We start from the raw sequence: 23365 nt of genomic DNA on the forward strand, positions 1-23365 counted from the left end.
AACTTTTTTTTATATATTGTGTTGAATTTTTTTTAAAAAAAAAGTTAACCGATTATGATTTAATATTTAAGGAAATTTTTTTAAAGTATAAGTAAATGTAAATTTTGGGTCAAATATTTTTGATTTTTCAATATGGGCTCTTTTTATAGCAATTGGGCCCAATAAGACACTAAAAATACCCCAAAAAAAAAAAAGGTAAAAAAAAAGGCCCAAAAACGCCCCCCCAAAAAAAAAAAAAAGCCCAATTTTGAAAAAGCGGTTAGCGGGTGGTTATCTATTTCACTAACCGCTAACCGGCGGTTAACCATTAACCGTTACCCACTAGGCGGTTAGCGGTTGCGATTAGTGAAGTCTACTAACCGCTAAGGCGGTTACTGTTAGCGGTTATTGCCAATAACCGCTAACCGTAACCGCCTTGACACCCTTAGACGACACCCTCCTACTCAGCTGGCTGCTATGGTAGCCAAAACAAACTCTCAAATCTAGAATTCTGAATTCCCAAGAGCAACCATGATATGTTGACAATGGTGCCAACAACCACATCACAGCTGCTCTCGGAAATAAGGACACAATTATCATGTTGGTTATATATTTACAAATCTCAATCCTTGTAATGAGTTTGTTATTATATCCAGAAAACATGTACAAATTACATTCGATCTACCTTAGTCTAGTAGTGGTTTGTTAGGTTAGAATAAAATTGTAATCGTATGTTTTTCCCTGCACTTTAGTTTGTTATTTGATGTTAAATTTTATCACAAAATGACCAAATGAGAAGATTGTTAGGTTTTAGAAATTGAAGCTATTGACTGTTCAAACATTTTGTTACTAAATATTTGAGGACAAATTAAGAGCACGAGGACCCATAATTGAACCAAAAGAAAGCAAGTAATATGAGCCATAATGATTTCGGAAAGAGAAATGTTACACATACTCTTAAGTGTTGAATGCAGCAATAAAAATCATCATTAAATACTACATGTACTTTCATTTTTTATTTCATCCAATGATGATTTTCACAGCCACATCAAACGGTGAGGACTTGAGAGCTCCAAAGCCATGGCAGTCATAATTGAAGCAAGCTCCCAATAGCCAAAATTTTCAGCCATGTAGTCCTGGAAGAAGAGATGTCGAGGATCTTGAATAGCGTTCAAGGAGGGCCAAGACTTTGGCAGCCTTCCTCCCAACATGGCCATTCTCATGAACAGCCCTGCCAGTCAGACCAACAAGAAGTAATCTGGCCGCTGATCCATAGTGCTCAACCATTTCTTTTGACACAAAAACTTTCTCCAAGAGTCCCAAAGCCTCCTCCTTCAACGAATCTGTTCCCCACGTCAAAGTCTCTAATATTGGTTTTATGGCATCAGCCTCATGCAAGACATTGGCCCCTCTCTGAGGAGACCCTACCAAAAGAGTGGAAAGTGTCTGAATTGCTTCATAAGCAGTAGCATGAACCTCTCCATGTAAGAGCTTTACCAAGTCAGGCAAAGCATTTGCCTCCAATAGACAGAATGTAGAAGCCACGCTACAGATACCACCGTGTGCTAAGCATAAAGGAGCACGTGACGGCCGGAAGCACCAGCAACTAACCGATTTGGAGACAACAGTGAGCTTCAGGCTGCTCGTTGAAAGATTACCAATGAGTGCTGCTGCTCTCGCCTTTGCTGGTACTGAACCAATCCTGAGAAAGTTTACAAGTAAAGGGTACGCTCCTCCTTCAACCAAAATACGCTGCGACTCGAGATTTGTGGGATCTGAGAACCTGAAGAGTGCACTTAGAGCATTTTCTTTTGCTTCCATGGTCCCATTTCGTAAAATGTTTAAAATTGCATCAATTCCATTCAGTTCAGTCAACTTCATGGTGAGTGCTCTCTCTGATTTTGGTAGGTTGGCTAATAAACCAGCAGCAGCCATCTGTACATCACCCTTTTCATCATTCTCAAGAAACCCCACCAAGGCCTCCAGCCTTCTTGGCTTGAGAAGGTACTCCACAACCCCTTGTGGCTCATGCTGCGAGAATAGGAAGAGCAAACTGATAGCAATCTCCCTGATTTCGGAGTCAGAATCATCAAGAAGCGGAAGCACTAGCGATACACCATTAGCAGTGAGAACCGCCTTCTTAACCAACCATGCTTCAAACCTGCAAAGACCAAGAAGTGCATGCAAGGCAGGCCTCCGGACATTATGGCCTGAGTTAGGTTTCTGTTGCAAAGCTAACAAATTGGTGATGATCGGTTCTAACTCTAGTTGGGCCCCTTCTTCGTCAACAAAGAATTTAATTCCATAATCTTCAGAAGAAAGTTTCTCAAGGATTTCAGAGCATTTCGCAACAGTAAATGAGTGCACTTGGGGAGAGAACATTAGTTTCAGAACAAGTGGAACTCCACCAGCAGCAGCAATGAGCTCTTTATTGGCATGGCAACCTGATAATTTAACCAGAGCTGATAAGGATAAGTCTCTGGAATCAACATTCCCAGATACCATCTCAAGCAAAGGAGGTATAACCCCTTCCTCGCCAAGGAGCTTCAAGTTCAAATCAACTAACTCCATATTAACAATTGTTCTCACCATTGATATCCTTGAAGACTCTGGCCCTGAAAAAATTAAAATCATCAAATTAGATGACTAACCTTGCATTCAAAGGATTACAGTCAATCAGGCAAAGCAGCTTTATTGTGAAGACTGCTGAATAGAACACAGAAAATCTCGTATAGAGAATGACACAATGGTCAAACCATTTATCTATAGATACAAAGAATAAGACAAGAAGTGGCATATCCGGATGTTTCATGATAATGAAATCAATCAACAGTGTCAGGCGTAGGATTTCAAACCAGACATTTTCTATATCATAATTGTGCAGTGCCTTCTTACTCGTATACCAGGACATGGAATGGTGCTTGATGCTATGGGAGTTATGAAACAATGTTGTGAGGATTGATTACCACTAAATGCATTGAGAACGATGAATAATATTGCAAGGATTATGTGGTAATCTGCTGATTCTAATGACACATTCTCTGTTATTTCTTTACACAACTAATTGAATTGTCACAAGAAAGAATCACAAACCCTTTTTTTTTATAGTCAACAACGAATAACTTGACATTACAAAGCTCTTTCTCTTTGATAAAGTAACAAAATGTTAAAATATTAATTATATGATGAAATTTATCAATTCCTATTAGCTTTAGCTTTTGAGATAAGTGGTGACATAACATAGTATCGGAATAAAAGTCTTGAGTTTGAACTTTGTCTTCAAAATTCACTTTCCATTGCAATTAAATATTTCACGTGAGCCCTCACTTATTGAGGGGGAGTTTGAACCCACACGTGAGGATGAGTGTTAGAATATTAATTAAATGATAAATTTACATTTTCCTATTAGTTTAAACTTTTGGGATAAGTAGCGATTTAACACAAACAATGAAATGTTATCTCTAAGCCTAAAGGAAATAGATCCTCTTACCTTGGATTATGCGATCAATAAGTGGTTTATACCAACCAGACTTAGCAGCACGAGAAATGTTCTCCTCATCTATCTCAAATAGCTTCATCATGATTCTTTCTGCAGTCTCAGCTGACTCCATCAGAGGACCCTTTAACAGGGTAACAAGGAAAAGAATTGCACTGCATTGCTGAGAGAGTTTCCTGCAAACAGACACGTTCCAACCAGATCTCTCTTGCAACAACTCATATAGCAATTCAACTGCAGCCTTTGAAGTGCTTGAGTCACGTCCCAAGCAACGGATAATGTGATCCCATCCCTCAGATTCGATCACTCTTTCCTATGAATTTGATCCAATTGTTCAATTTAGAATGAGTTGAAGTATTTTTGTAATTCGCTTTTTCCGTGTCTTGTTTTTAAAATTAAGCAGTATTTCATGACAAGGGTAAAATAACAACAAATTTGACTTGCACAGGATCAAAAATCTATGCAGTACCACATCTGATTTAGTCCAGTTGGTACGAAATTCAAATTTTTTTCACTTGACATATGTAACACAGAATGAGAGTTAATAAAACTCAAAAAGAAGTATATCATAGATCCAAAGCTAGCAAATTCACATTAATATTCATTAACCAAACACTAAGAGTTGTCGGAAATATACTATTAACAGTGCATACAAGCTGTAAAGAAAACTTTACTCACATATAGAGATTCTATCCATAAATGTTGTACAAATTTTTTGCTACGTGAATTAATAGAAGGCATTGGATATAGAACTCATCTAGATTTTTTTTTTTTTAACATGTCTGCACAAGGGAGGAAAAGAGGGGAGCGGAATTCAAACTAATGACTTCTGCTACATGAGGCGTGGTCTCCAGCCAATTGAGCTACTCATTGGGGACATAACTCATCTAGATTTGGAAAACTAGACTGCATGCTCTACTCAATAACAAAAAAATAAAAAAGACAATAAAAAATGAAAGTAATCAAGAGCACTCTTTTCTATTGCCCTAGATGATTGATTGGTCGAACATTGGAAAATTTGAATCTTAACAGTGATTTTTTTTTAAAACCTCTTCTTACCTCTTTGTGCACTATGAAATACTTATTTCCCTTTTTTGTTTGTATGTTTCCTTTTCAATTCACTAGATTTATGAAAGTACCTTATTTCTTGCATGCCCTTCTACAATATCCTTCAATGTAATTAAAATCTTTCTCTTCACATCTTTGTTGCGTGAACGCTCTAGGATAGAGATAATCATATCAGTGAGCCCTCCAATGGAAATCCAGTCCTTGTTAATAGAATTATCTCTCATGAGACCCTGCATTTGGCTCAGGGCCTCTTCCACAGAAGAGTCCACACCTGACAACAACTTTGCATTGGAAGATCGTATATTGAGGCAGTAATTAAGTTCTCGCCACTCCTCTATTGATTGTCTCAGTGGAAGGTTAGACCTTAGAGAAGTATCTTCAAGAACCTCACCTGTTTCAGGGTCAGTTCTGGCCCCACTGTCCAACCAAGCTTCAATGGCAGCTCGCTCACATGTAGTACCAGTGCAAAGGCTGACAGGATCAACCATCACATTTCCGCAGATACGACAAAGAAAAGAATTAAGTGGTTGGATATACTCTTCCTTCTCATCATATCGCTCTATGACCTGAACCCTTTGGAGATATTGCTTCTTGACTTCTTCGTAATCCCTTGCAGCATCAGCTCGAGAGAGCAGCTCAATAATCTGCTCCAAGAAGAGAACTTCAGCCCTTTCTTTCCGGTTGGCAGCTTCTTCTTTTTCCCTTCTGAAGCTCGCTAGCTCTTTGCTTATCTCAGAGGGCTCAACAGGCACCCCAACTGCCCTCGCTATTTCTTCGAGCATGTCATTTGCAAAACCCTGGTCATGTTTCTGGTCCCTAAGACCTTGGTTTAACTTGTCAACAATTTGGAGCCGAGAATTGGAAGCCTCAAATTCCACTCTTTGCATCTCATTATGTAACCTACTCACCTGATCAGATATCCTAGATAGAACTTCTGTATTTGCAAGGGATAATGCAGCCAAAGACCTTCCAATATCCCTTGTGACGTCTTGTACCTCCTTGACAATGTAGCGGCACTTGACCAGCAAGTAGAAGCGGGCTCGGTTTTTATACTTATCAACCAAATTATTAGCCTTTTTAACATCTGCTTCAAGAGATTCCAGAGCAAGCCTCGCAGCTTGAGAATCATTTAATTCTTGAAGCTGCAATTCCTTTAGGACTGGTTCAATGTCAAACAAGTGCTTTGACAGGACCTTGAAACTCTCCTTCTCAATGAGAACATCCTTTGCCGCATGAGCTGTTTTGATGACCTGGTTTGTTAGTACGGCTAAGATGGTGCCTACAGGTATAAGCTCCATAGCCATATTGTAAGTCTATGCCAGATCCTCCATCAAAACTGAAGAATGTAACTTGCGTCCATGGCCTCAAAGTTGAAGATCAGTTCCCACGGTACATATCCTTCCCCTTCAAGTAACTTCCTCCATCTCGTCCCTCCTCCTGAGCATCAGAACTATTCCTTGTTTACCTATTCAACTATAAAAAATAAATAAATAAAAAGACCTAGAAGAAGCCTTGACTCAGAAAAGGGGGAAAGAAATTAAAGGAAAAAGAAGAAGGAAAGAACGAAAACGAATATCAATTTAACAACACCAATAGAGCTAGATGCCATTCTTTGAAAACCAAAATACATAAATTATGTGCAACTTATGAACTGAGAACATTGTCAATCGGTAAGAAAAGTTCCAGTAGTGTTCTCACATATTGGGGCAAAATTCAGGAGGAAATGATGATAGTTTCCAGAAAACCCAATTTTTTTTTAAAAAAAAAAATCAAATTCATGCACCCAGCAAGCTGGACATAAACCTCCACAAACCTATTTCCCTGGAAACTTTAGGGGAAGAGAGTTACCATCAACCCCTTTATAATATTCGCATAACAAGTTACAATAACAAAATTTAAAATTTAAAAACCACACAACTCAAGGAAGGGCTAAGTGAAAAATTAAAAGAAAAAACCCAATGGCCAAATAAAGCACACTGTATTCCCTCCTTTCAAATTAAATATGTACAAAAAAGAACATAGCGAGTCAACTAGATGACATAACTAGACCTTTCAGATTTCAAATAAAACGTAACTATAGGAAAATCATAATGCTCCGTTTGGTTCATGAGAAAGGGTCTAATAGAATTCAGAAGAAATTAAAGTGTTATAAAGTCCATAATCAATCCAACCATTTTGGCTTTTGAACCTTCCATTTCCAAGAAACAAAAACAACACGAGAACTGGATTTTCAATTCTTTCCCTCAGGTTTCTCGGCTGGCAAACAGAGCGTAATCTTCACCAATATTACTTAAAAGAAAAACCCAACAAAGTCCACACTTAACTATCTTCAATTCCTTCCTAGAAAGGAACATGAGAAAGCGAAAAAAAAAAAAGTCAAAACGTGGGTGAGAAAATTTACCTCTTCAAGGCGTTTCAAATCCTCGTTTCTTTGTATCTCTGCCACTTTGGAATTGAAACCATGGCTCCAGAGGTAGCTGCCGACCTTAGTATAATATGGATGTTGTGTTGTGTACGGAGGGAGACGACTTGATCAAGTCAAGGCTCTAACGGGAAACCCCCAGACGAATATATATACATAGAAGAGCCTGTAATTGTGCCTACTATTTTTACGCACGCGGTGTGGAAAAAGAAAATGAGAAGAGTGTGTAGGGATGTTTCTGAGAAATTGTCATGCAGAGGGCCAGCCTATCAGAAAATTCTTCTTTTTTTTTTTCATTCTCAGGTCTTCTCCGGCAAAATGTTTTGCTGGCAGAGACAGTTGATTTGACCGTTAGCTTTTCTCTGTTTCAAGTTTATTTTGGTTTTTTTTTTTTTTTTTTTTTTTTTTCTCGGCTACTGTAAAGCTAGGATTACGGGATCGAAATTACGTAAGCACAGAACAGAAGGATATATATTTATTTCACTCCTTTTTAAATACTCCTTCATTCGTTGTAAAATATTTTGGAGTTCTGTTTTTCATTTTGTCAAATTTAATATCCGAATTTATGAAGGTTTTGAATATAAGACTTCATTTTATTTCTTTCTCGAATAAATAACAAAACTGATATAAAAATATTATTATATCTTTCCCTTTAAACAAATTTATTAAAGGGTAAAGTCCACTTAACTCCTTCAAACTATCACCACAATGACAATCTATCCTCAAATTATCAATTACAACAATTTACTCTTCAAACTACTAAAACAATGACAATATACCCTCAATGCTAGCAAAATGATGAAATTACCCCTATAAAATTTTCAATAAGACAAAAATACCCTTAAAATTTTGAAAAAATAAAAATTTAGTATTTTTATTTTTATTTTAGTAAAGGTAATTTCATCATTTTTTTAAAATTGGGGTCTGGGGGTACATTGTCATTGTTTTAGTAGTTCGAAGGGTAAGTCCCGAAGAGATAACTCAATCGGCTAGGACCACGCCTAATGAAGTGGAGGTTACTAGTTCGAATCCCTCTCATCCCTCTTAATTGATAGTTTGAGGGTAGATTATCATTAGGATGGTAATTTGAGAAGATTAAGTAGACTTTACCCTTTATTTTTCTTTATTAAAAAGAAAAATGTGAAGAGGGTGGGTCGCAATTTGCAACAAGCAATCGCTATCGGGGTGGCTCATAACCACCTGTATGTATTTTCTTTGTTTTGTATTTTTCTTTTTCTTTTTTTCTTTTTTCTTTTTTTCTTTTTTTTTTTGAAGAAAATGGCATAATAATATTTTTATGTCATTTTAGTTATTTATTTGAAGGAAAATTGAGGGAAAAAAAGGGCAAAAGTCTTTAAATTAAAATCTTCATAAATTCGGGTCTTAAATTTGTCAAATTGAGAAGTCGGGTCTAACATTTAAAAATACACACACACAATTTCTGAAATATTTTTCCTGTAAACATAATCCAGCTAGGTGTTTTGTTTGAAACTGGGCAGATACCACTCTCAACAAACAAAATAAAAACAGGCATCGTATTGACCTTTTGTAACATTGAGATTCTTATGGAGTCGCTTCCAATAATTGGGATTTTATCAGCATTTTATTAGGCTTAAGACACTTTAATAGTTACTGTGTCAAATCATAGCATAAAGAGTGATAAATCAAAAAAAGAATACATTAAAGGTGGGATAAAGGATTAGGCTAAATCCACTTGGAGGGTCACCATGTTTCCGAGCTTTAGAAGGGCTAATGATCAATCACAAAGAAAACCAAAAAAAAAATAGTAATTGTATTTTACAGATTGATATAAGATTGTCATACAATTTGATGATATAACGTAAAAATCAGCCTTTAAATCAGCATTTATTGATTCTCACTGTCATATCATCAAAAAACAGTGCTTTATTTTACGTGCACATTTTGGACCAGTAGGTTCCAAACAGGGTATTGTTTAGTTTAGTTTATGCTTCTTCAATATGATGTAACTTTGATAGAAATTCTTCGGAGTGGAACTGTATATAAATATCAGCAAACATCATTGCATTATTGAAGAAGCATTCAACCAACTCCATTAGCTTTACTAATTAAATAGATATGCATCTCCCAAGCCAAAAACAGGACAGAAAACAGATGTATATACATTAGTAAAACCAACCAAGTTATTTGATTTTGGAAATCAATTTGGAGATGTTCACATTCTGCATAATAGATAATACACATCACTTGATTTCTCACAGGCACTGGTAAGTTCAACTGCAAAGCTACAACATTCACTTACAATCCAAAAGAACATCACCGGCTGCTGTTCTTCTTGCGGGCTAGTTCCCGAGCCATCTCCCTCATTTCTTCGGGTGATGGAGGCCTTGGCGCCTCTGGAGGATACACTACATAAGAACGCTTCACACCAAAAGAAAAGGCAACAACGATTCAGAACTTTTGACCTTAGATCAAGACAATGATCCCACCACACCCAAAAGACAAGGTAAAAGCAAAACTCTATAACATAGTAATTTAGCACAAAAAGATTTGCAGCCATACTCACAAGGATCAGATAATGTATTAGGCATAACGAAGAGAAATGGTTCCAAACAACTCCAACACATGAGCCAGCATCTTAAGGGGCAGCTGAGGTACTGCAATATTCTCTACCACCCCAAGATGTTGAAAATTGGTATTCTTTGCAAAGCATAAACAAAAGCTTAGGTGGGGAATTAAAGTAATAGGCTCATTAGCTCAATGAGTATAAGTACCCTATAACCTCTTTCTGAAATGTCACGAAAAGCTATCTTTTTTTTTTTCTAGTAATACTAATCATGAACAAACTCCACAAACTGCAAATAACACAAAATCACAAAAGATGTGCATTACATGGCACTTTGAATCAAATTCTTGCAAAACCCAAAAAAAAAAAAATTGTTAATTTGGAAAACTAAACAGTTCCATCTACCATCAATGCCCTAATAATGTTCCAAATCTAAGACAACATCAATTTCCAAACGCGTGAAAAAATCCCAACAAAATTAAACAAATTCTGATCCATATATCGGAAAAGGGGACTTCCAAAAGCAAACCCATATGCAAAAATGAACACAGAGAGAGAGAGGGGGGGTTACGTTTCCCATGAATCTCTGGAGATTCTTCGTATTGTTAGCGAAGGCGTACATGAGAACGATGGGAACGCTCACATAGAGCCCGAACTTCGCGATCTCCAAGACTCCTTTAGATGTTCCCACAGACGACATTCTTCCTTCCCCAACTCAAATTTTATTATTTCGAAAATTACCCAAAAAAATGTCCTCGAGAGAAAGAGAGAGACCTGCGGGTTTTTGTGGCTCTGAGGATGGAGACGATACCCTTGAAACGTGGGAGCTTCGGATTGTTACGAGTGTAATTATGAAACTGGGCAGCTGAGAAGGCCCAACCAAAGATCTGCCTAGGCTTCAAAATTTGTGGGCTGACTTTTAGGTGGGCTTGCTTAAGAACTCGACCATTCCAAATTTATATTTATTCCCCAAAATTTTAAAATTTAATAGAATATCTTACTTGAAATAACCATAAATTTGTAGAGGTAAGTTCGAACTCAAGATATTTTGTTCTTGGTCTGATCCATGTTCGTGTACCATGTAGTAAACCCCCTTGGGGGCAAGCTTTTTCTAATCATTAAACCGGCTCATACGACCTTAAGCCTTGCCCACTAGCAATAAAGATTACAAGTCAGCCGAATGCCACGACTATATTAGGCCGACCAAGCTTGAGTTAATGTAGGTTGGCCATACTCTTAACTCAATTAGGTCGACTGGTTCAAAGTTGTGATAAATGAGTTAAGTGCATGAGGCATAAAGAGAAACTGCACAATATTCTCACCCTGACTACTTGGATTACTGACATCTATTACTATCAGAAAATGATAAAAGCGTAAGCTAAGAGAGTGGGAGCCACAAAATCAAATTCTATTAGCCTCAAGCCCCTCGATCAATCTACTCTGCACAGAAAATGCTTTATAAAATGAAAGGGTTTGAATCATATGCTCATTTTCCTTCCCAAACGCTTTTACTCTCCTTGCTTTCTTTCTCAAAATCATTTACCGACTCAAGCATCCAAGTAACCCTCCACTAGACCTCATACAAATCACTTTGATCTTTCTCTTCTCCTTACTTTAAAAGTACAATTGACCCATAACTCAGTGTGCGATCAACCGACATCTGCACATGTTAAATTATTAACCTTTAAAGTTGACCTCCACAGATCCATTGGGCTTGGGAACGCAGGGTCCATTTTGATTTTTAACCAGGGCAGGACAAGTGTACTGTGATTAAAGAGGAGGAACAACAAAACGAAAAAAAAAAAAAAATACAACACAAAAACCCAGCCATAAAAGACATCAGCACCTCAAAGCCCAGAAGGAAATCCAAAGAGGTGACAGTCACGTGGGAATGCAGCTTTTGAAGGCCACCGCCTAATATGATAGATAAAACCATCAAAAATACAAAAACCCTTAAAAACTTAGATCTAATTCGGTACCCAAAGAAACTGAACAGACTAAGAGGTGGCAACTTAAATTTAGCCCGATTTCCATGGAAACCGAACAAACTAAGAAGAAAAAGAATAGTGGAAAGGGGATTTCTTACATAGACAAAGAGTTTGAAACTCAAACAATTCGGGTTGAGTTGTACAAACCACAACACCAACAAACAAAAAAATACAACAAAAAAAAAAAACCCAAAAATCAGCAGCTTCATCTTCTAACAAGGCGGAGGAAGGCGGTGAGCAGAACCTGTCTGACATGTTGGACCCACGCATGAGCGCTGGTGCGTGGCTGTGTTGTGATTTGGAGCACAGATTCACAGCATGCGGCGTGCCATGCACGCCGCGTGCTCTTTTGTTTTACCCTATGATTTGTCATTGAATAAAGGGTCAGTTTATGAGGATCGCAGCTTTTGGTTACACGAAAAGCTATCTTTGTTTCAAAAGGTAACATTAAAAAAGCACCTTTGATTATGGTAGAGCTAGCTTCCCTTTCCCTAAAAATCTAAAAATGTCCCATCAAACCACACATGAATCTTGCTAGCTTTGCAGCAAAAGGTTTTGGCTTCAACCTCCATGTCTATGGCTCACATTAGAATATAAAATTCCCACTTGTATTCATATACTATATATATACTATTTCTGATATTTTTATCATAATAATTAAGTTGTCACAAGGTGAACTATAACTTCCAAAAACATCTCTTTCATCTATCAATAAATTATACTTTAATTTACTTCCTTGATCTAGCTAATTGGGCACTAGTGGAAGTGGAATCATTGTTCAACAATTAATTAGAGTATCTAAGCACTTTGTTATATATATATATATATATATATATATATATATATAGTGAATATATTAAAATTTTAAAATTATATATACCATTAAATATAACAAAAATTATAAAAATAAACTCTCTATTTTCCTTGAAATAGGACATGTTCCAACACCTAAAGAACTTGCCAACCGCTTCAACATAGCTTCACCTTGTCAGATTGTTTATATTACATGGTCTTCATGCTATTCACTGCCGATATATTCTTCCTTTCATGTCAAATTATATATATAGTAAATAGTAATCCCCTTTTAATTACGAAAGACGCCAAAAGGAAAGATTTTTTTAGCCATTTACAACGACGAACCATGCACTATCGTTTGCTCATAGAAAAGAAAAAGAAAAAGAAAAAGAAACAGTATCCTTAATTTGTCAAAGGTAGCAATCATTCACTTGGCTCCTTGAGAAGGTTGGAGTTGATTATTTGTTACATAAACATACTTTATTTTCCAAATCAAAGACAGTGATATGATATCGACGTCAAATCTAATTCCCTCCCCAGTTAGTGGCCTAGTGGCCCGAATGGGTCATAAAAAAGACAAGGCCTCATATTTATGGAGAAGAAGACGATAATTCCGTTAATTAGCTTCAAGATTATTATAAGGTGCATAGATTTTGATTCAACTTCACCATGCATGCACCCTCAAGTACTTGAAGGAGAAAATGTTCCATTATCCTCTTGCATATATATATATATATATATATTCGCACATTGTTACTATCAGTGGCGGAGAGAGGGGGCCGGCGGAGGCCCGGCCCCCCTCTAATACCATTGTAGGAATTTTGAAAGAAATAGAATTAATGCAAGTGATTGGAAGGATATTTCGCTGAGGGTGGAAATCTAAGAAGACAAAGAAAAGGAAACTATTCATAAGAAGATGCATGGTTTTTCTTCGTTAACCTCCATGAAAATTTTTATTTTTTATGGAAATGCTTAATTAGGTGTAAGATTGTCACACTTGTTTTTCTTCATAAAAAAGCAGTGGGAGAGAGACTAACTGTAACTATTCTACATGAACGTGGCCATTGTAAAACCTTCATGTTGGGAGCCGCACATGAAAAGCCTAAACAATAAAAATTTTAGACACTTCCTCAAGTCCAATTAAATTGTAACTTAACCCAACCACATCAGGGCATACGTGGGACATAAGGCAGCTACTACTAATAGATTAATTGAGGGATCCCATTTTGAGAGTCGAACTCTCACTCAGCCTATTACATGTCCAACCACTTTAAATAAATTTTTTTTAGGCCACTAAATCACCACCATATAATTATGTGCACATCCCATACATCATCCATTAATCTTGCTATTTTTTATTTGCCCCCAATATATTTTGAGTTGAAGTTCCTATCTTATACTTTGCAGCAAACGGTTTTAGCAATTCAAGAATCCCTTGCTTTATTTTGCTTGTCTTTCTTGTACAAAATTAGCACATATATTTAATCTCACATGCTGTGAAAGTGATATGCAATATAATTCTCGCTTCCTAGTAGTCCAACGAGGCGCATTTTCATCTAATGGTGCTGTTATTGGTCCAAATTGATAATTACGTCCAATCAATCCAACCAAAACGATGAGTTTTATGACTCAAATAATTATAATATAAAATTCCCGCTTGTATTTTACGATAATCAACTGATTTGAGATATTTTTACAGTAATAACATCATTTTCATTAGGTAAACAATAACTTTCTAAAATATATATATATATATATATATATAAATTAGAGTTTAATTTGCTTTCTTGATCTGACTAGTGGAAGAGAAATCATTGGTAGGCAATTAATTAGTCGGAATATCCAAACACCATGCAGGGTATATGCTTCTATAGAACCCTTAACCCTGCTCACCTTTTTCGGCATAGTCCGTACAAGAGGGAGATTCAAACTAGTGGTCTTCGCTTCATTAGGCGTGGTCCTAGTTGATTGAGTTACCTATTAATGTTATTGGTGCTCATAATATATATATATATTATTTGTTACCTAAACATATCCTTTCTTTTTCCTACTCATCTAAAAAGAAAAAAATATATATAAAATGAGTAATTATGGTTACACTGACAGTAAGCTCTCATGGTATAAAAATGATCTGACAAGTCCTTGTGGTAGCTAAAAATAACAAACACGTTCATGTACCCAACTTTCATATAATTTTTTTTTTTTTTTTTTAAAACGAAAACCGTCAAATGTCATGTTAGCACAAATTATATTATAACACATGGCATCCAAAATAAAAATAAATAAATTATAACTATATATTAAAATAAACACTAGGGTGATTGAACGACCCTTTCGGCCAAAATGGTGAATGGCCGAATTAACAACCGAAATCAAAAACAACAATAATGACATCGATGTCAAATCTAATTCCTTCTTGCTAGTGGAATAAATGGCCCATGTACAATTAGGAGCCAATAATTCCGTTAAATCAAGTTTATACAGTTTAGGATTCAACGGGAGGATATATCTTTTTTTCTTTTTTTTTTTTAAGGAATATTTGGAATATTCATTATCTCAAAAAGATTCGTAGCAAGATCACATAAGTAGGAAGGATTGCTCCTTCCGTACAATATCACCTACACTTGGTGAAGGCATCCAATGAGAGGATATAACTAACACAGTAATGCCAATTAACTGGACTGCTATATAATTGTGATTACGTGAAAGTAAAAATCTTAAAAAAGAAAAGAAGTTGGAAAAGGATTCATCAAGACTTGACGAGTCGATTCTAGATCTTTAATACTCATCAATGGCAAAATCTAAATTAACTGACCCATCATTAAATATGGAGCAAAGATTTTGTTTTGTTTTTTGTTTTTTTTTTTTGCTATTTTTAAATGGTTGTTGCGATTAGCCTTAATTAATGGATCATCTACCTCGTCTAAGAAAATCAAGTGACATCCATCAAAATAGGAGGTTTGTGATATTTAGATTTTTAAAAAAATAAAATTCAGGTGAAACTATTTATCCATATTAATACTAAGCATGTCTATTTATATTTTATACCGACATCAAATGCCTTGTTAATAATTTTGTGAAGTACTCTACATTTGTGGAAAATAAAAGTATTTGCAAAATGAATAATATAATTGTTGACTCTCAATGAACGACAATGTGATTGTGTGACATGATCACTTTTATTTAATAATGTGAGATTTATTGTGAAAAAAATCTATAGCATGTGCATACAATCTTTTATCATGAAAATTATTAATCGATTCTTATAAATAGCGCCAACTAAAGAATCAATTGGTCGCATTTGGGCTTTAGGTCGAGATAAGCAGATGATTGCTGACAAGTTAGCATATAATAATTTCAAATATTTAACTCTACATTATGTTCTTAATTTATTAATTTTGAGAGTAAAGTAAATGATGTAATCACTATTATAAATTAATCAAATAAAAATTCAATATTGACCCTAAATTTTATAATTTTCTCCAATAATACAAATTATATAACAAAAAAAAAAAAAAAAGAAAAGAAAAAAGTAAAACAGTTTTCAACCACAACCTCCGAAGTCCGACCTTCCCAGTTCCCACCACCAAATTATTGGTTTTCATACGCGCATATAGCATGCGCGCTTACTCTTTTAGAGTCCACAGAACCGACTACCACGGTAGACCCGGTCCCTAACAAATTTGTAGCTTGTCCAGGTGGCAACTTCCCTGCCGTTAACTCAGTCCAACTGAGACACAACAACCTCTCCTATACAGCACAAACAGGAACCTTATGTAACGCCTTGGAAGTTGCGAACTCCAACATAGCCACGTTGGCAGCGCAAAATTACGTAGCAACCCTCGCTCGAAATGACTGAAAGCACCATTACATTTACGGCTCGAGATCTTTGATCACGCACCAGAGAAAAAGTGTTTCATAAAAGAGGCTGCTGATTAGCCGGATTTGACTGAATGGTGGGGCCAGGTTGCTGGCTACGTTAGTGATAGCCAGTTAATCGTTGATTAGATGCTTTGCAAATTCCACTCATTAACGAAGAAGATTCGTGTGCCTTTTACTTCCTGGAACAGAAAATAAACTTGGCATTACAGTCTTAATTATTTTTTTATTATGTAAATTATAGTCTTAATTCATTGTTAGTGGCAATCTACCTTTCACCAGTTGTCTTTCTCTTCGCTTTGCTTATGTCAATAAAATTATTTCCTTAGTCCTCTTATTGTTTTCTTGGATATATTTCTTTCATTTTTTATTTGATTTTCAAGTAAAGTGGTCGGCGCAATGTGTACTATTTATTTAAAATTGAAAATTCTTAGTAGAGAAAATTACTAGAGTATAATTAAAAACATAAAAAGATTTAGGTGGGTTATATAAATTTTACTTTCAAATAAAGAAAAAGGTTTTGGTTCATTTGAAATGAAAGATAGATTAATATAAACGTTAACCAAGATCATGTTTAAGTTAATGGAGTTAATCATCTACCTAATCACTAATAGGGGTTGACGCTGACATTATATCTATGCGAGAAGGAGGTTTCTTACCAATTATTGAGAAAAATTGATTAGATTTTCTTTCTTGTAAATTTATTAGAGAGAATATTAAGTGTGAATGTGATTTATAAAAAATAAATAAATAAATAAAAATAATAAAAAAGGAAAAGGGGTAATTTCGGAAGTGGGTTAAAACCATCCCACCTGGACAAAAGCAAATCACAGCCGGGTCCTTCTCCAACGACTTTAATATGCTATAAAACCCAAAATCCCAAGTCTTCAAACCCGCTGCCTCGTGTGTCGTGTGGTCTCTCTTCCTCTCCCCCTCACAACCCTCGAGAGCCATGGAAGCAGGGGTCCCGCCGCCGCCACCACCACCACCACCACCCGCCACCACCATCCTCGGGAAGTACCAATTGGGTCGGCTACTGGGCCGGGGCAGCTTCGCCAAGGTCTACCAGGCCCGGTCCATGGTCGACGACACGGCCGTGGCAGTGAAGATCATCGACAAGTCCAAAACTGTCGATGCGGCAATGGAGCCTCGGATAATCCGAGAGGTCATGGCCATGCGCCGCCTCGAGGACCACCCAAACATCCTCAAAATCCACGAAGTCATGGCCACCAAGACGAAGATCCACCTCGTCGTCGAGCTCGCCACGGGGGGCGAGCTCTTCTCCAAGATCTGCCGCCGCGGCAAGCTTCCCGAGCCCTCCGCGCGCCGCTACTTCCAGCAGCTGGTCTCGGCGCTGCGCTTCTGCCACCAAAATGGCGTCGCGCACCGCGACGTCAAGCCCCAGAACCTGCTCTTGGACAAGGACGGTAACCTCAAGGTCTCGGACTTCGGGCTCTCGGCGCTCCCGGAGCAGCTCGAAAACGGCTTGCTACACACGGCGTGCGGGACGCCGGCTTACACGGCGCCCGAGGTCGTCTGCCGGCGCGGCGGATACGACGGCTCCAAAGCCGACGCCTGGTCCTGCGGGGTCATCCTCTACGTGTTTCTCGCGGGGTACCTCCCGTTCGATGATAGCAATCTCGTAGCCATGTACAAGAAGGTTCACCGCCGAGACTATCAGTTTCCGGCTTGGGTCTCCAAGCCGGCGCGTCACGTGATCTTTCAGCTCCTGGATCCGAACCCCAGTACGAGAATGAGCATCGAGGCGCTGATGCAACACGCGTGGTTCAAGAAGTCTCTGCAAGAAAAAGCCGAGAGCGACAAGAGTTTGTTCCGTTCAGCGACTGATTGCAACAAAAACGACATGTTGAAGAGCATGACCGCGTTCGACATAATATCGTTGTCGTCGGGGCTGGACCTGTCGGGGCTGTTCGAAACGACGGCGTGCGAGAGGAAGGAGAAGCGGTTTACGACGAGGGCTTCGGGGGATAGAGTGATGGAGAGAGTGAGGGAGGTGGGAGGGAAATTGGGGTACAGAGTGGAGGAAGGGAAGGGTGGGAAGAATAGCTTAGTGGGGTTGGGGAAAGGGAAGGTGGTTATGTGGGTCGGCGTTTGGGAGATTGCGCAAGGATTGGTGTTGGTGGAGGTTAGGGTGGTGGAGGGCGGGGTGGAGTTTGAGGAGCTCAATCACTGGGGGGATTTCAAGGATGGCCTTCAGGACATTTTGCTTGCTTGCCACGGCAACGATACGGTTACGGTTAGCAATGGTGGAGACGGTTGATTTCTGGACAGGGGTGGTGCGATTCATTTGCAGTTTGCTCTGTAATCTGTATGACGGGATGGAAAAACACGGGGTTTCATCATTGTACATGAAAATCAGGAGTTAGTTTAATTAGAATAATTACAATAGTGATTTTTCCTTGTTCCTTGGCCCTTTACTTTTGTGTTAATATTGTTGAAGCCTTCTGTTTTTTTGATCAATCAAAGAAACGTAAATCCATATGTATGTGCAGCGGCCATGGCCTACAAAATTGCATAATCTGTTCTTGTAATTCTTACTTGCAATCCATTTGAAAGGGGAATGCAAAGCCAAAGATCCTGTGCACAGCAGAGATTATTACTTCTGCTGCACAATTCAGGCTTTACACGTAAAGATGGAATCTGCAGAATCCAGTTTCATAAAGGAAACAATAGTACAAGTGGAGTAAATGCAGCCCCAAAAGCTACCAGGATTTACATATACTTCTTAAAAGGGGTTATCAAACCCCCCACCGCGGAAGCTACAAAGCACAGCTGATTTAGATAAATTACCAATTCCCATTTCAATGGCATAATTAACAGCTTAGAGTAAATCACTGAAATCGTGTTCATATTAGCTACAAAATAATGGGGGAGAAGATCCTAATTAAAGCTTGAAGATGGGCAAAATAGAGATAAATCCCTATTATATAGTGCAAATGGGTTATCCATTTCCAGGCCATTTTCAGAGAAAGTTGGTGACATTCATACAAACTCAGAGAAACTTCTGCACCAAAAATGCATGCAAGGAGAGACAGGTCAAAATGCCATCACTGGCAAAATGATTAAAAGAGAATATTACAACAGTAGAAGACATCATCACTGGCATTCTTAATTATCCCTGTCACGCAGGCTTCTCATACAAGTGAATTTACAAAATGTTCAATTCAACTCGACAAAACCATATTCTAACTACTCGGGTTTGCTATATTATACATACACTGTTCAGGCAATCAACTCTATACGAGGCCATTTGTTCTACAAGCAAAGGGCCCTGTGTTTTTCCTCACATCCTCAACACATGTTCTTGTCGGACTTCTTTCTGGTCCTTCTAATGCCTTCAGGTAAATCTGCACAATATATGTTGAATACAGGATGATGGACATTTTCAACTTCACATTGATTTTTCAGCTTTACAATTGTGAAGAATTACATTCAAGAAGCTCTCAACCAGGTAAGCATGTGAATTTCATCAATGAACTTTATCTTGTAACCTTAAAACAGATATGTCATAGTAAAAACGCTGGTTGCTAAGATAAAATATTTATAAGTCATCATAATCATCCACTCCAACCACAGATGAGAGAGTTGACATCCATGCCTGCAAACCACTCTGAGCATCCTTCTTCATAGTTGCTTCCAGCTTGCCAACAGCTTGCTTTGGAACCCCACACTTCACCAGAACAACTCCAAGTAATTTGAATGTACAATTGTCAGGATGAATAGCAGCCTTTATCATTTCATTGAAGGTTTCCACTGCCTCCTTGAATCTGCCATCCATTGCATACAACCCAAGCACATTATTATAACTCAACAAATCGGTTAGAACTCCCAGTTCTCTCATCTGTTTTGCAATTTCAATGGCTTCCTCAAACCTCCCAATTCTCTTATACATGCACAACATCATTGAATAAGTAAATTCATTTGCATCCCTCTTTCTCTTCAAGCTGTTAAAAATCTCTTCTGCTTGTTTAACCATAGATCGCTCACTATAAAGATGAATCATACAATTCGAAGAATATATAGCCGGACCCTCCTCTAATGATTGAAGCATTTTGTATGTTTCTTCTGCTTCTTTCAAGTAGCCAACTTTTGTATAAAGCTTGATGAGGGAGTTATATATAACCGTATTTCCAGGCAAACCTGCCCTTTCCATTGCATCAACATAACTGATAGCTTCTTTAGCACTTCCAGCATCGGCAAAAGCATTTATCAGTACCCCATAGACAATTACATCGGGCTGCACATTAAATCTGATCATCTCCTGATATAGTTCCTCTGCAATTTCCAATTGACCTAACTTTACAAAGCCTGATATCACAGAACAATATGGGATGCAATCACTTACCAGTCCTGCCTTCTGCATCCTCCTCAGATAGGGTTTTGCTATGTGTGGCATGTCGCCGCTAGCCAAAATTTGTATTAAAGAATTATAGCTGCATTTGTCTGGAACTAAACCATAGCCACCCATACCATCAAACAATTCACATGCTCTATCATAGCACTTCCCTATCCCATAAGCTTTAATCATCACATTGAACAGAAGGACAGTCAGCTTCTTCTGTTCTTGGCAACAAATGAAAACTTTTTCAGCTTCCAAAATATGGCCACGCTCCCCATATGCATCAATATTAGCAGAATAGCACTCAGAACTCATTCTCCCGGAAAGATGAAACCTCGTGAACCATAACCATGACTTCTCTAGCATTCCAGCTTCTATATACATTCTAGTCAGAGCTGATTGGGTGTACTCATCAATCTCAAGACCCCTTCCATCCATCTCTGATATCAGGTCTTCAGCTTGGTCAACCATATGCCTTATGGAGTATGCATACAAGAGGGTGCGGTAACTCACAAGGTCTGGCTCGAGGCAGGCCTCCTTCATCTTTGCAAAGTAGTTTGCTGCCATGTTTATATTATCATGCCTAGCACAGAGGAAAATGAGAATATTATATGTTCTTGTGTCAGGTGGGCATCGGACCTCCTCCATTTTCTGAATCAGCGAGGCCACCTCATCTAGTTGGCCATGGTTGCCACAAATGTGAATAATTGTATTGAAAGTCACTGTGTTTGGAGCTATACCTTCCTTGAGCATCTGTGCAAAAGTTTCAGATGCTTCTTTAAGTTGCCCAGCCTTCCCAAATGTGTCTATCAATGTATTATACGTATGTGAGCTCAAACTAGCACGAGGTTGCAAAGCACTACCCACTTCAGCAGTAGTTGTAGCACTAGCATTCTCATGCCTCAAAGATTCACTAAATGACCACTTCTTGAAAAAGTCCTCGGCTTTTCGAAACTCTCCTGCTTTCTTATACAACTGCATAACAGTCCCCATAGTAACCTCATCGGGTTCCATCCCTTGGTTGCTCATTCTCTCAAGCCAAAGAAGTGCTTGTTCCTTGAGCCCGCCTTTGCTATAAACATCAATTAGAGTTCCGTAGGTAGAATTTATTGGTGCAATTCCTTTAACATTCATCTCATCCCACAAACTCTCAACATGGCTCCACTTTCGTGCTTTCCCAAGAATCCGAAGCATAATGTTGTAGTGAATCACATTCAATTCATAACAACCCTTTCTCTTGAACCACTCAAAAATCTCCAAGGCCCTCACCCAACTCAGCTGCTCCTTTAAAATTATGCTCCTTTCCTTGTTACCAATCGTGTCTTCCCATGGCCTCAAAGCCTCATCCAAATCCTCAACCGTATCCAATGCTTTCAATATAGCCGGTATGCATCCACCGTAATTGACCCATTTCGTCAAACATCTAGAATGCACTTTCTCCAATAATCCATTTCCCCCCCCTGACCTGAGCTCAACCTCAAAATTCCTCCTTTTCACGATTCTACCGCTATCCCAAGTGCTCCCTCTCTGTTTTCTATCTGGGTTTCTCACCACACTCAGTTTCTTCACTCCAGGTTCATGAACAACACCAGTTCTTCTATCATGGGACTGTCTGTGAACTCCACCGACCCTTTTGAATTCTCCATTGGGGCATTCAACTACTATCTGTTCTCTGTGTTTCTTGTTATTGAGCTCAACTTGGTCCAGTGGAAAAACTGAGACTCCTGTACTGGGTGAGTTCCTTGAGGAACCCAATATGTGGAAGCAATTAGCATCTAAATGTTGGAACTTAACAAGCATTTCCACAAAAAGAATGCGCCAATTGTTTGAAAAAAAGAAAAAAAGGTTGAGAATTATCAAAACAACAACAGTTTGGGGAACTGCCGATGAGTTTCACCCTCTTGGAATGGTCTCGCGCTCGTTCAGGCAAGTGTCTCGAAGTATATTGGGCAAGTCCACTTAAATTGTTGACGTTCGAGGAGTTAAAAACTTAAAAGGCGGTGTATTTCGACGTGACACTAGGACTGGGTAGCGCCATTACACGAGGCGTTAGCGGATAATGTTTTTATTTTAGGTTCCGATTGTTTCGGTGTTTCCACCAAAAATGTTTTGTTAAAAAATATTTTCAAGAATTTTAGCTGAAAATATTTTTTAAGGTTTGCATCGTATGTTTTAGATTTGACTTTTTTCAGTCGTAACAAACACCGAAAAATAAGAAAAATGTTTTCCATAAAACATTTTACTCACCCCCCTACAAATAGATGAGAGAAACAAAAAGATAGAGAAAGGGAGAGGGTAAGCTTGAGATGAGGAGAAATATAAGAAAATGACCGAATCAAGAGCTCAACAGAAGTAAAAATCCCTTACACTTATATAGAGGTTCGCCCTCAAAAAGGGGTGGGCACTCACAAAAGGAGAGGGTGAATGGAGGCTACCCTTCACAAAGAGGAGTGGCCACTGATAGAGAGGGGTGAACACCCTTGGTGAGGAGACGTTGCCTTACAAGAAAAGAGTCACCACTCTTCATCCGGTGACCGGTGATGGGTGGCCCCTTTCACCAATTAAGGGTGATTGACTATCTTTATGTGTATCTCTATTTTTTTAATATAATAATAATAATAATAATAATTAATTATTATTATTATTATACTAGCTTATAACTTGTACAATGCGCGAAATTTTTTATTACAATTTAATTATAAAATTTAAAAATATTATAATCGTACTTTTCATAAGTATTATGAAATTTATTGTTCATAATTGCAAGAGGAAAACTTGAATTTTGCTTAATCAGAATATTAATATAAAATTTGAAAGAATCTCTAATATTGTT

At 38.0% G+C, this 23365-nt stretch overlaps 4 protein-coding genes across 5 annotated transcripts; 1 reads left to right on the plus strand and 3 right to left on the minus strand.

Annotated features, from left to right (window-relative positions):
• Positions 1-869: 869 nt before the first annotated feature.
• On the minus strand, positions 870-7265 carry LOC132178877 (U-box domain-containing protein 44-like). Of its 2 annotated transcripts, none has more exons than XM_059591452.1 (4): positions 6945-7265; positions 4615-6008; positions 3470-3788; positions 870-2594 (listed from the first exon to the last, which is right to left on the minus strand). In XM_059591452.1, exons 2-4 carry the CDS (start codon positions 5845-5847, stop codon positions 1102-1104), a joined length of 3045 nt encoding a protein of 1014 aa, XP_059447435.1. In that variant the 5' UTR covers positions 5848-6008; positions 6945-7265; the 3' UTR covers positions 870-1101. The 2 variants fall into 2 exon arrangements, with proteins under 2 accessions (XP_059447435.1, XP_059447434.1); XM_059591451.1 differs by having other exon boundaries at positions 4615-6016.
• Positions 7266-9085: 1820 nt separating this feature from the next.
• On the minus strand, positions 9086-10336 carry LOC132178961 (uncharacterized). The gene is made up of 2 exons (XM_059591548.1): positions 10082-10336; positions 9086-9365 (listed from the first exon to the last, which is right to left on the minus strand). The coding sequence occupies exons 1-2, from the start codon at positions 10208-10210 to the stop codon at positions 9261-9263; spliced, it is 234 nt and encodes a 77-aa protein (XP_059447531.1). The 5' UTR covers positions 10211-10336; the 3' UTR covers positions 9086-9260.
• Positions 10337-17063: 6727 nt separating this feature from the next.
• Positions 17064-18593, plus strand: LOC132178790 (CBL-interacting serine/threonine-protein kinase 7-like). Its single transcript, XM_059591344.1, has one exon. The coding sequence runs from the start codon at positions 17125-17127 to the stop codon at positions 18451-18453; it is 1329 nt and encodes a 442-aa protein (XP_059447327.1). The 5' UTR covers positions 17064-17124; the 3' UTR covers positions 18454-18593.
• Positions 18594-19293: 700 nt separating this feature from the next.
• On the minus strand, positions 19294-22544 carry LOC132176903 (pentatricopeptide repeat-containing protein At3g23020). Its single transcript, XM_059589065.1, has one exon. It carries the CDS (start codon positions 22330-22332, stop codon positions 19735-19737), a length of 2598 nt encoding a protein of 865 aa, XP_059445048.1. The 5' UTR covers positions 22333-22544; the 3' UTR covers positions 19294-19734.
• Positions 22545-23365: the final 821 nt, after the last annotated feature.

The sequence above is a fragment of the Corylus avellana genome, chromosome ca4, assembly GCF_901000735.1.
Source record: "Corylus avellana chromosome ca4, CavTom2PMs-1.0".
NCBI classification, from domain to species: Eukaryota; Viridiplantae; Streptophyta; class Magnoliopsida; order Fagales; family Betulaceae; genus Corylus; species Corylus avellana.

Coding starts and splice junctions, on each gene's coding strand:
- LOC132178790 (XM_059591344.1), top strand. CDS start 17,125: ATGGAAGCAGGGGTCCCGCCGCCGCCACCACCACCACCACCACCCGCC.
- LOC132178961 (XM_059591548.1), bottom strand. CDS start 10,210: ATGTCGTCTGTGGGAACATCTAAAGGAGTCTTGGAGATCGCGAAGTTC. Junction 9,366..10,081: donor TCCAGAGATTCATGGGAAAC/GTAACCCCCCCT, acceptor TTTGGTGTGAAG/CGTTCTTATGTAGTGTATCC.
- LOC132176903 (XM_059589065.1), bottom strand. CDS start 22,332: ATGCTTGTTAAGTTCCAACATTTAGATGCTAATTGCTTCCACATATTG.
- LOC132178877 (XM_059591452.1), bottom strand. CDS start 5,847: ATGGCTATGGAGCTTATACCTGTAGGCACCATCTTAGCCGTACTAACA. Junction 3,789..4,614: donor AAGGGCATGCAAGAAATAAG/GTACTTTCATAA, acceptor TCAAATTCATAG/GAAAGAGTGATCGAATCTGA. Junction 2,595..3,469: donor TATTGATCGCATAATCCAAG/GTAAGAGGATCT, acceptor TAATTTTTTCAG/GGCCAGAGTCTTCAAGGATA.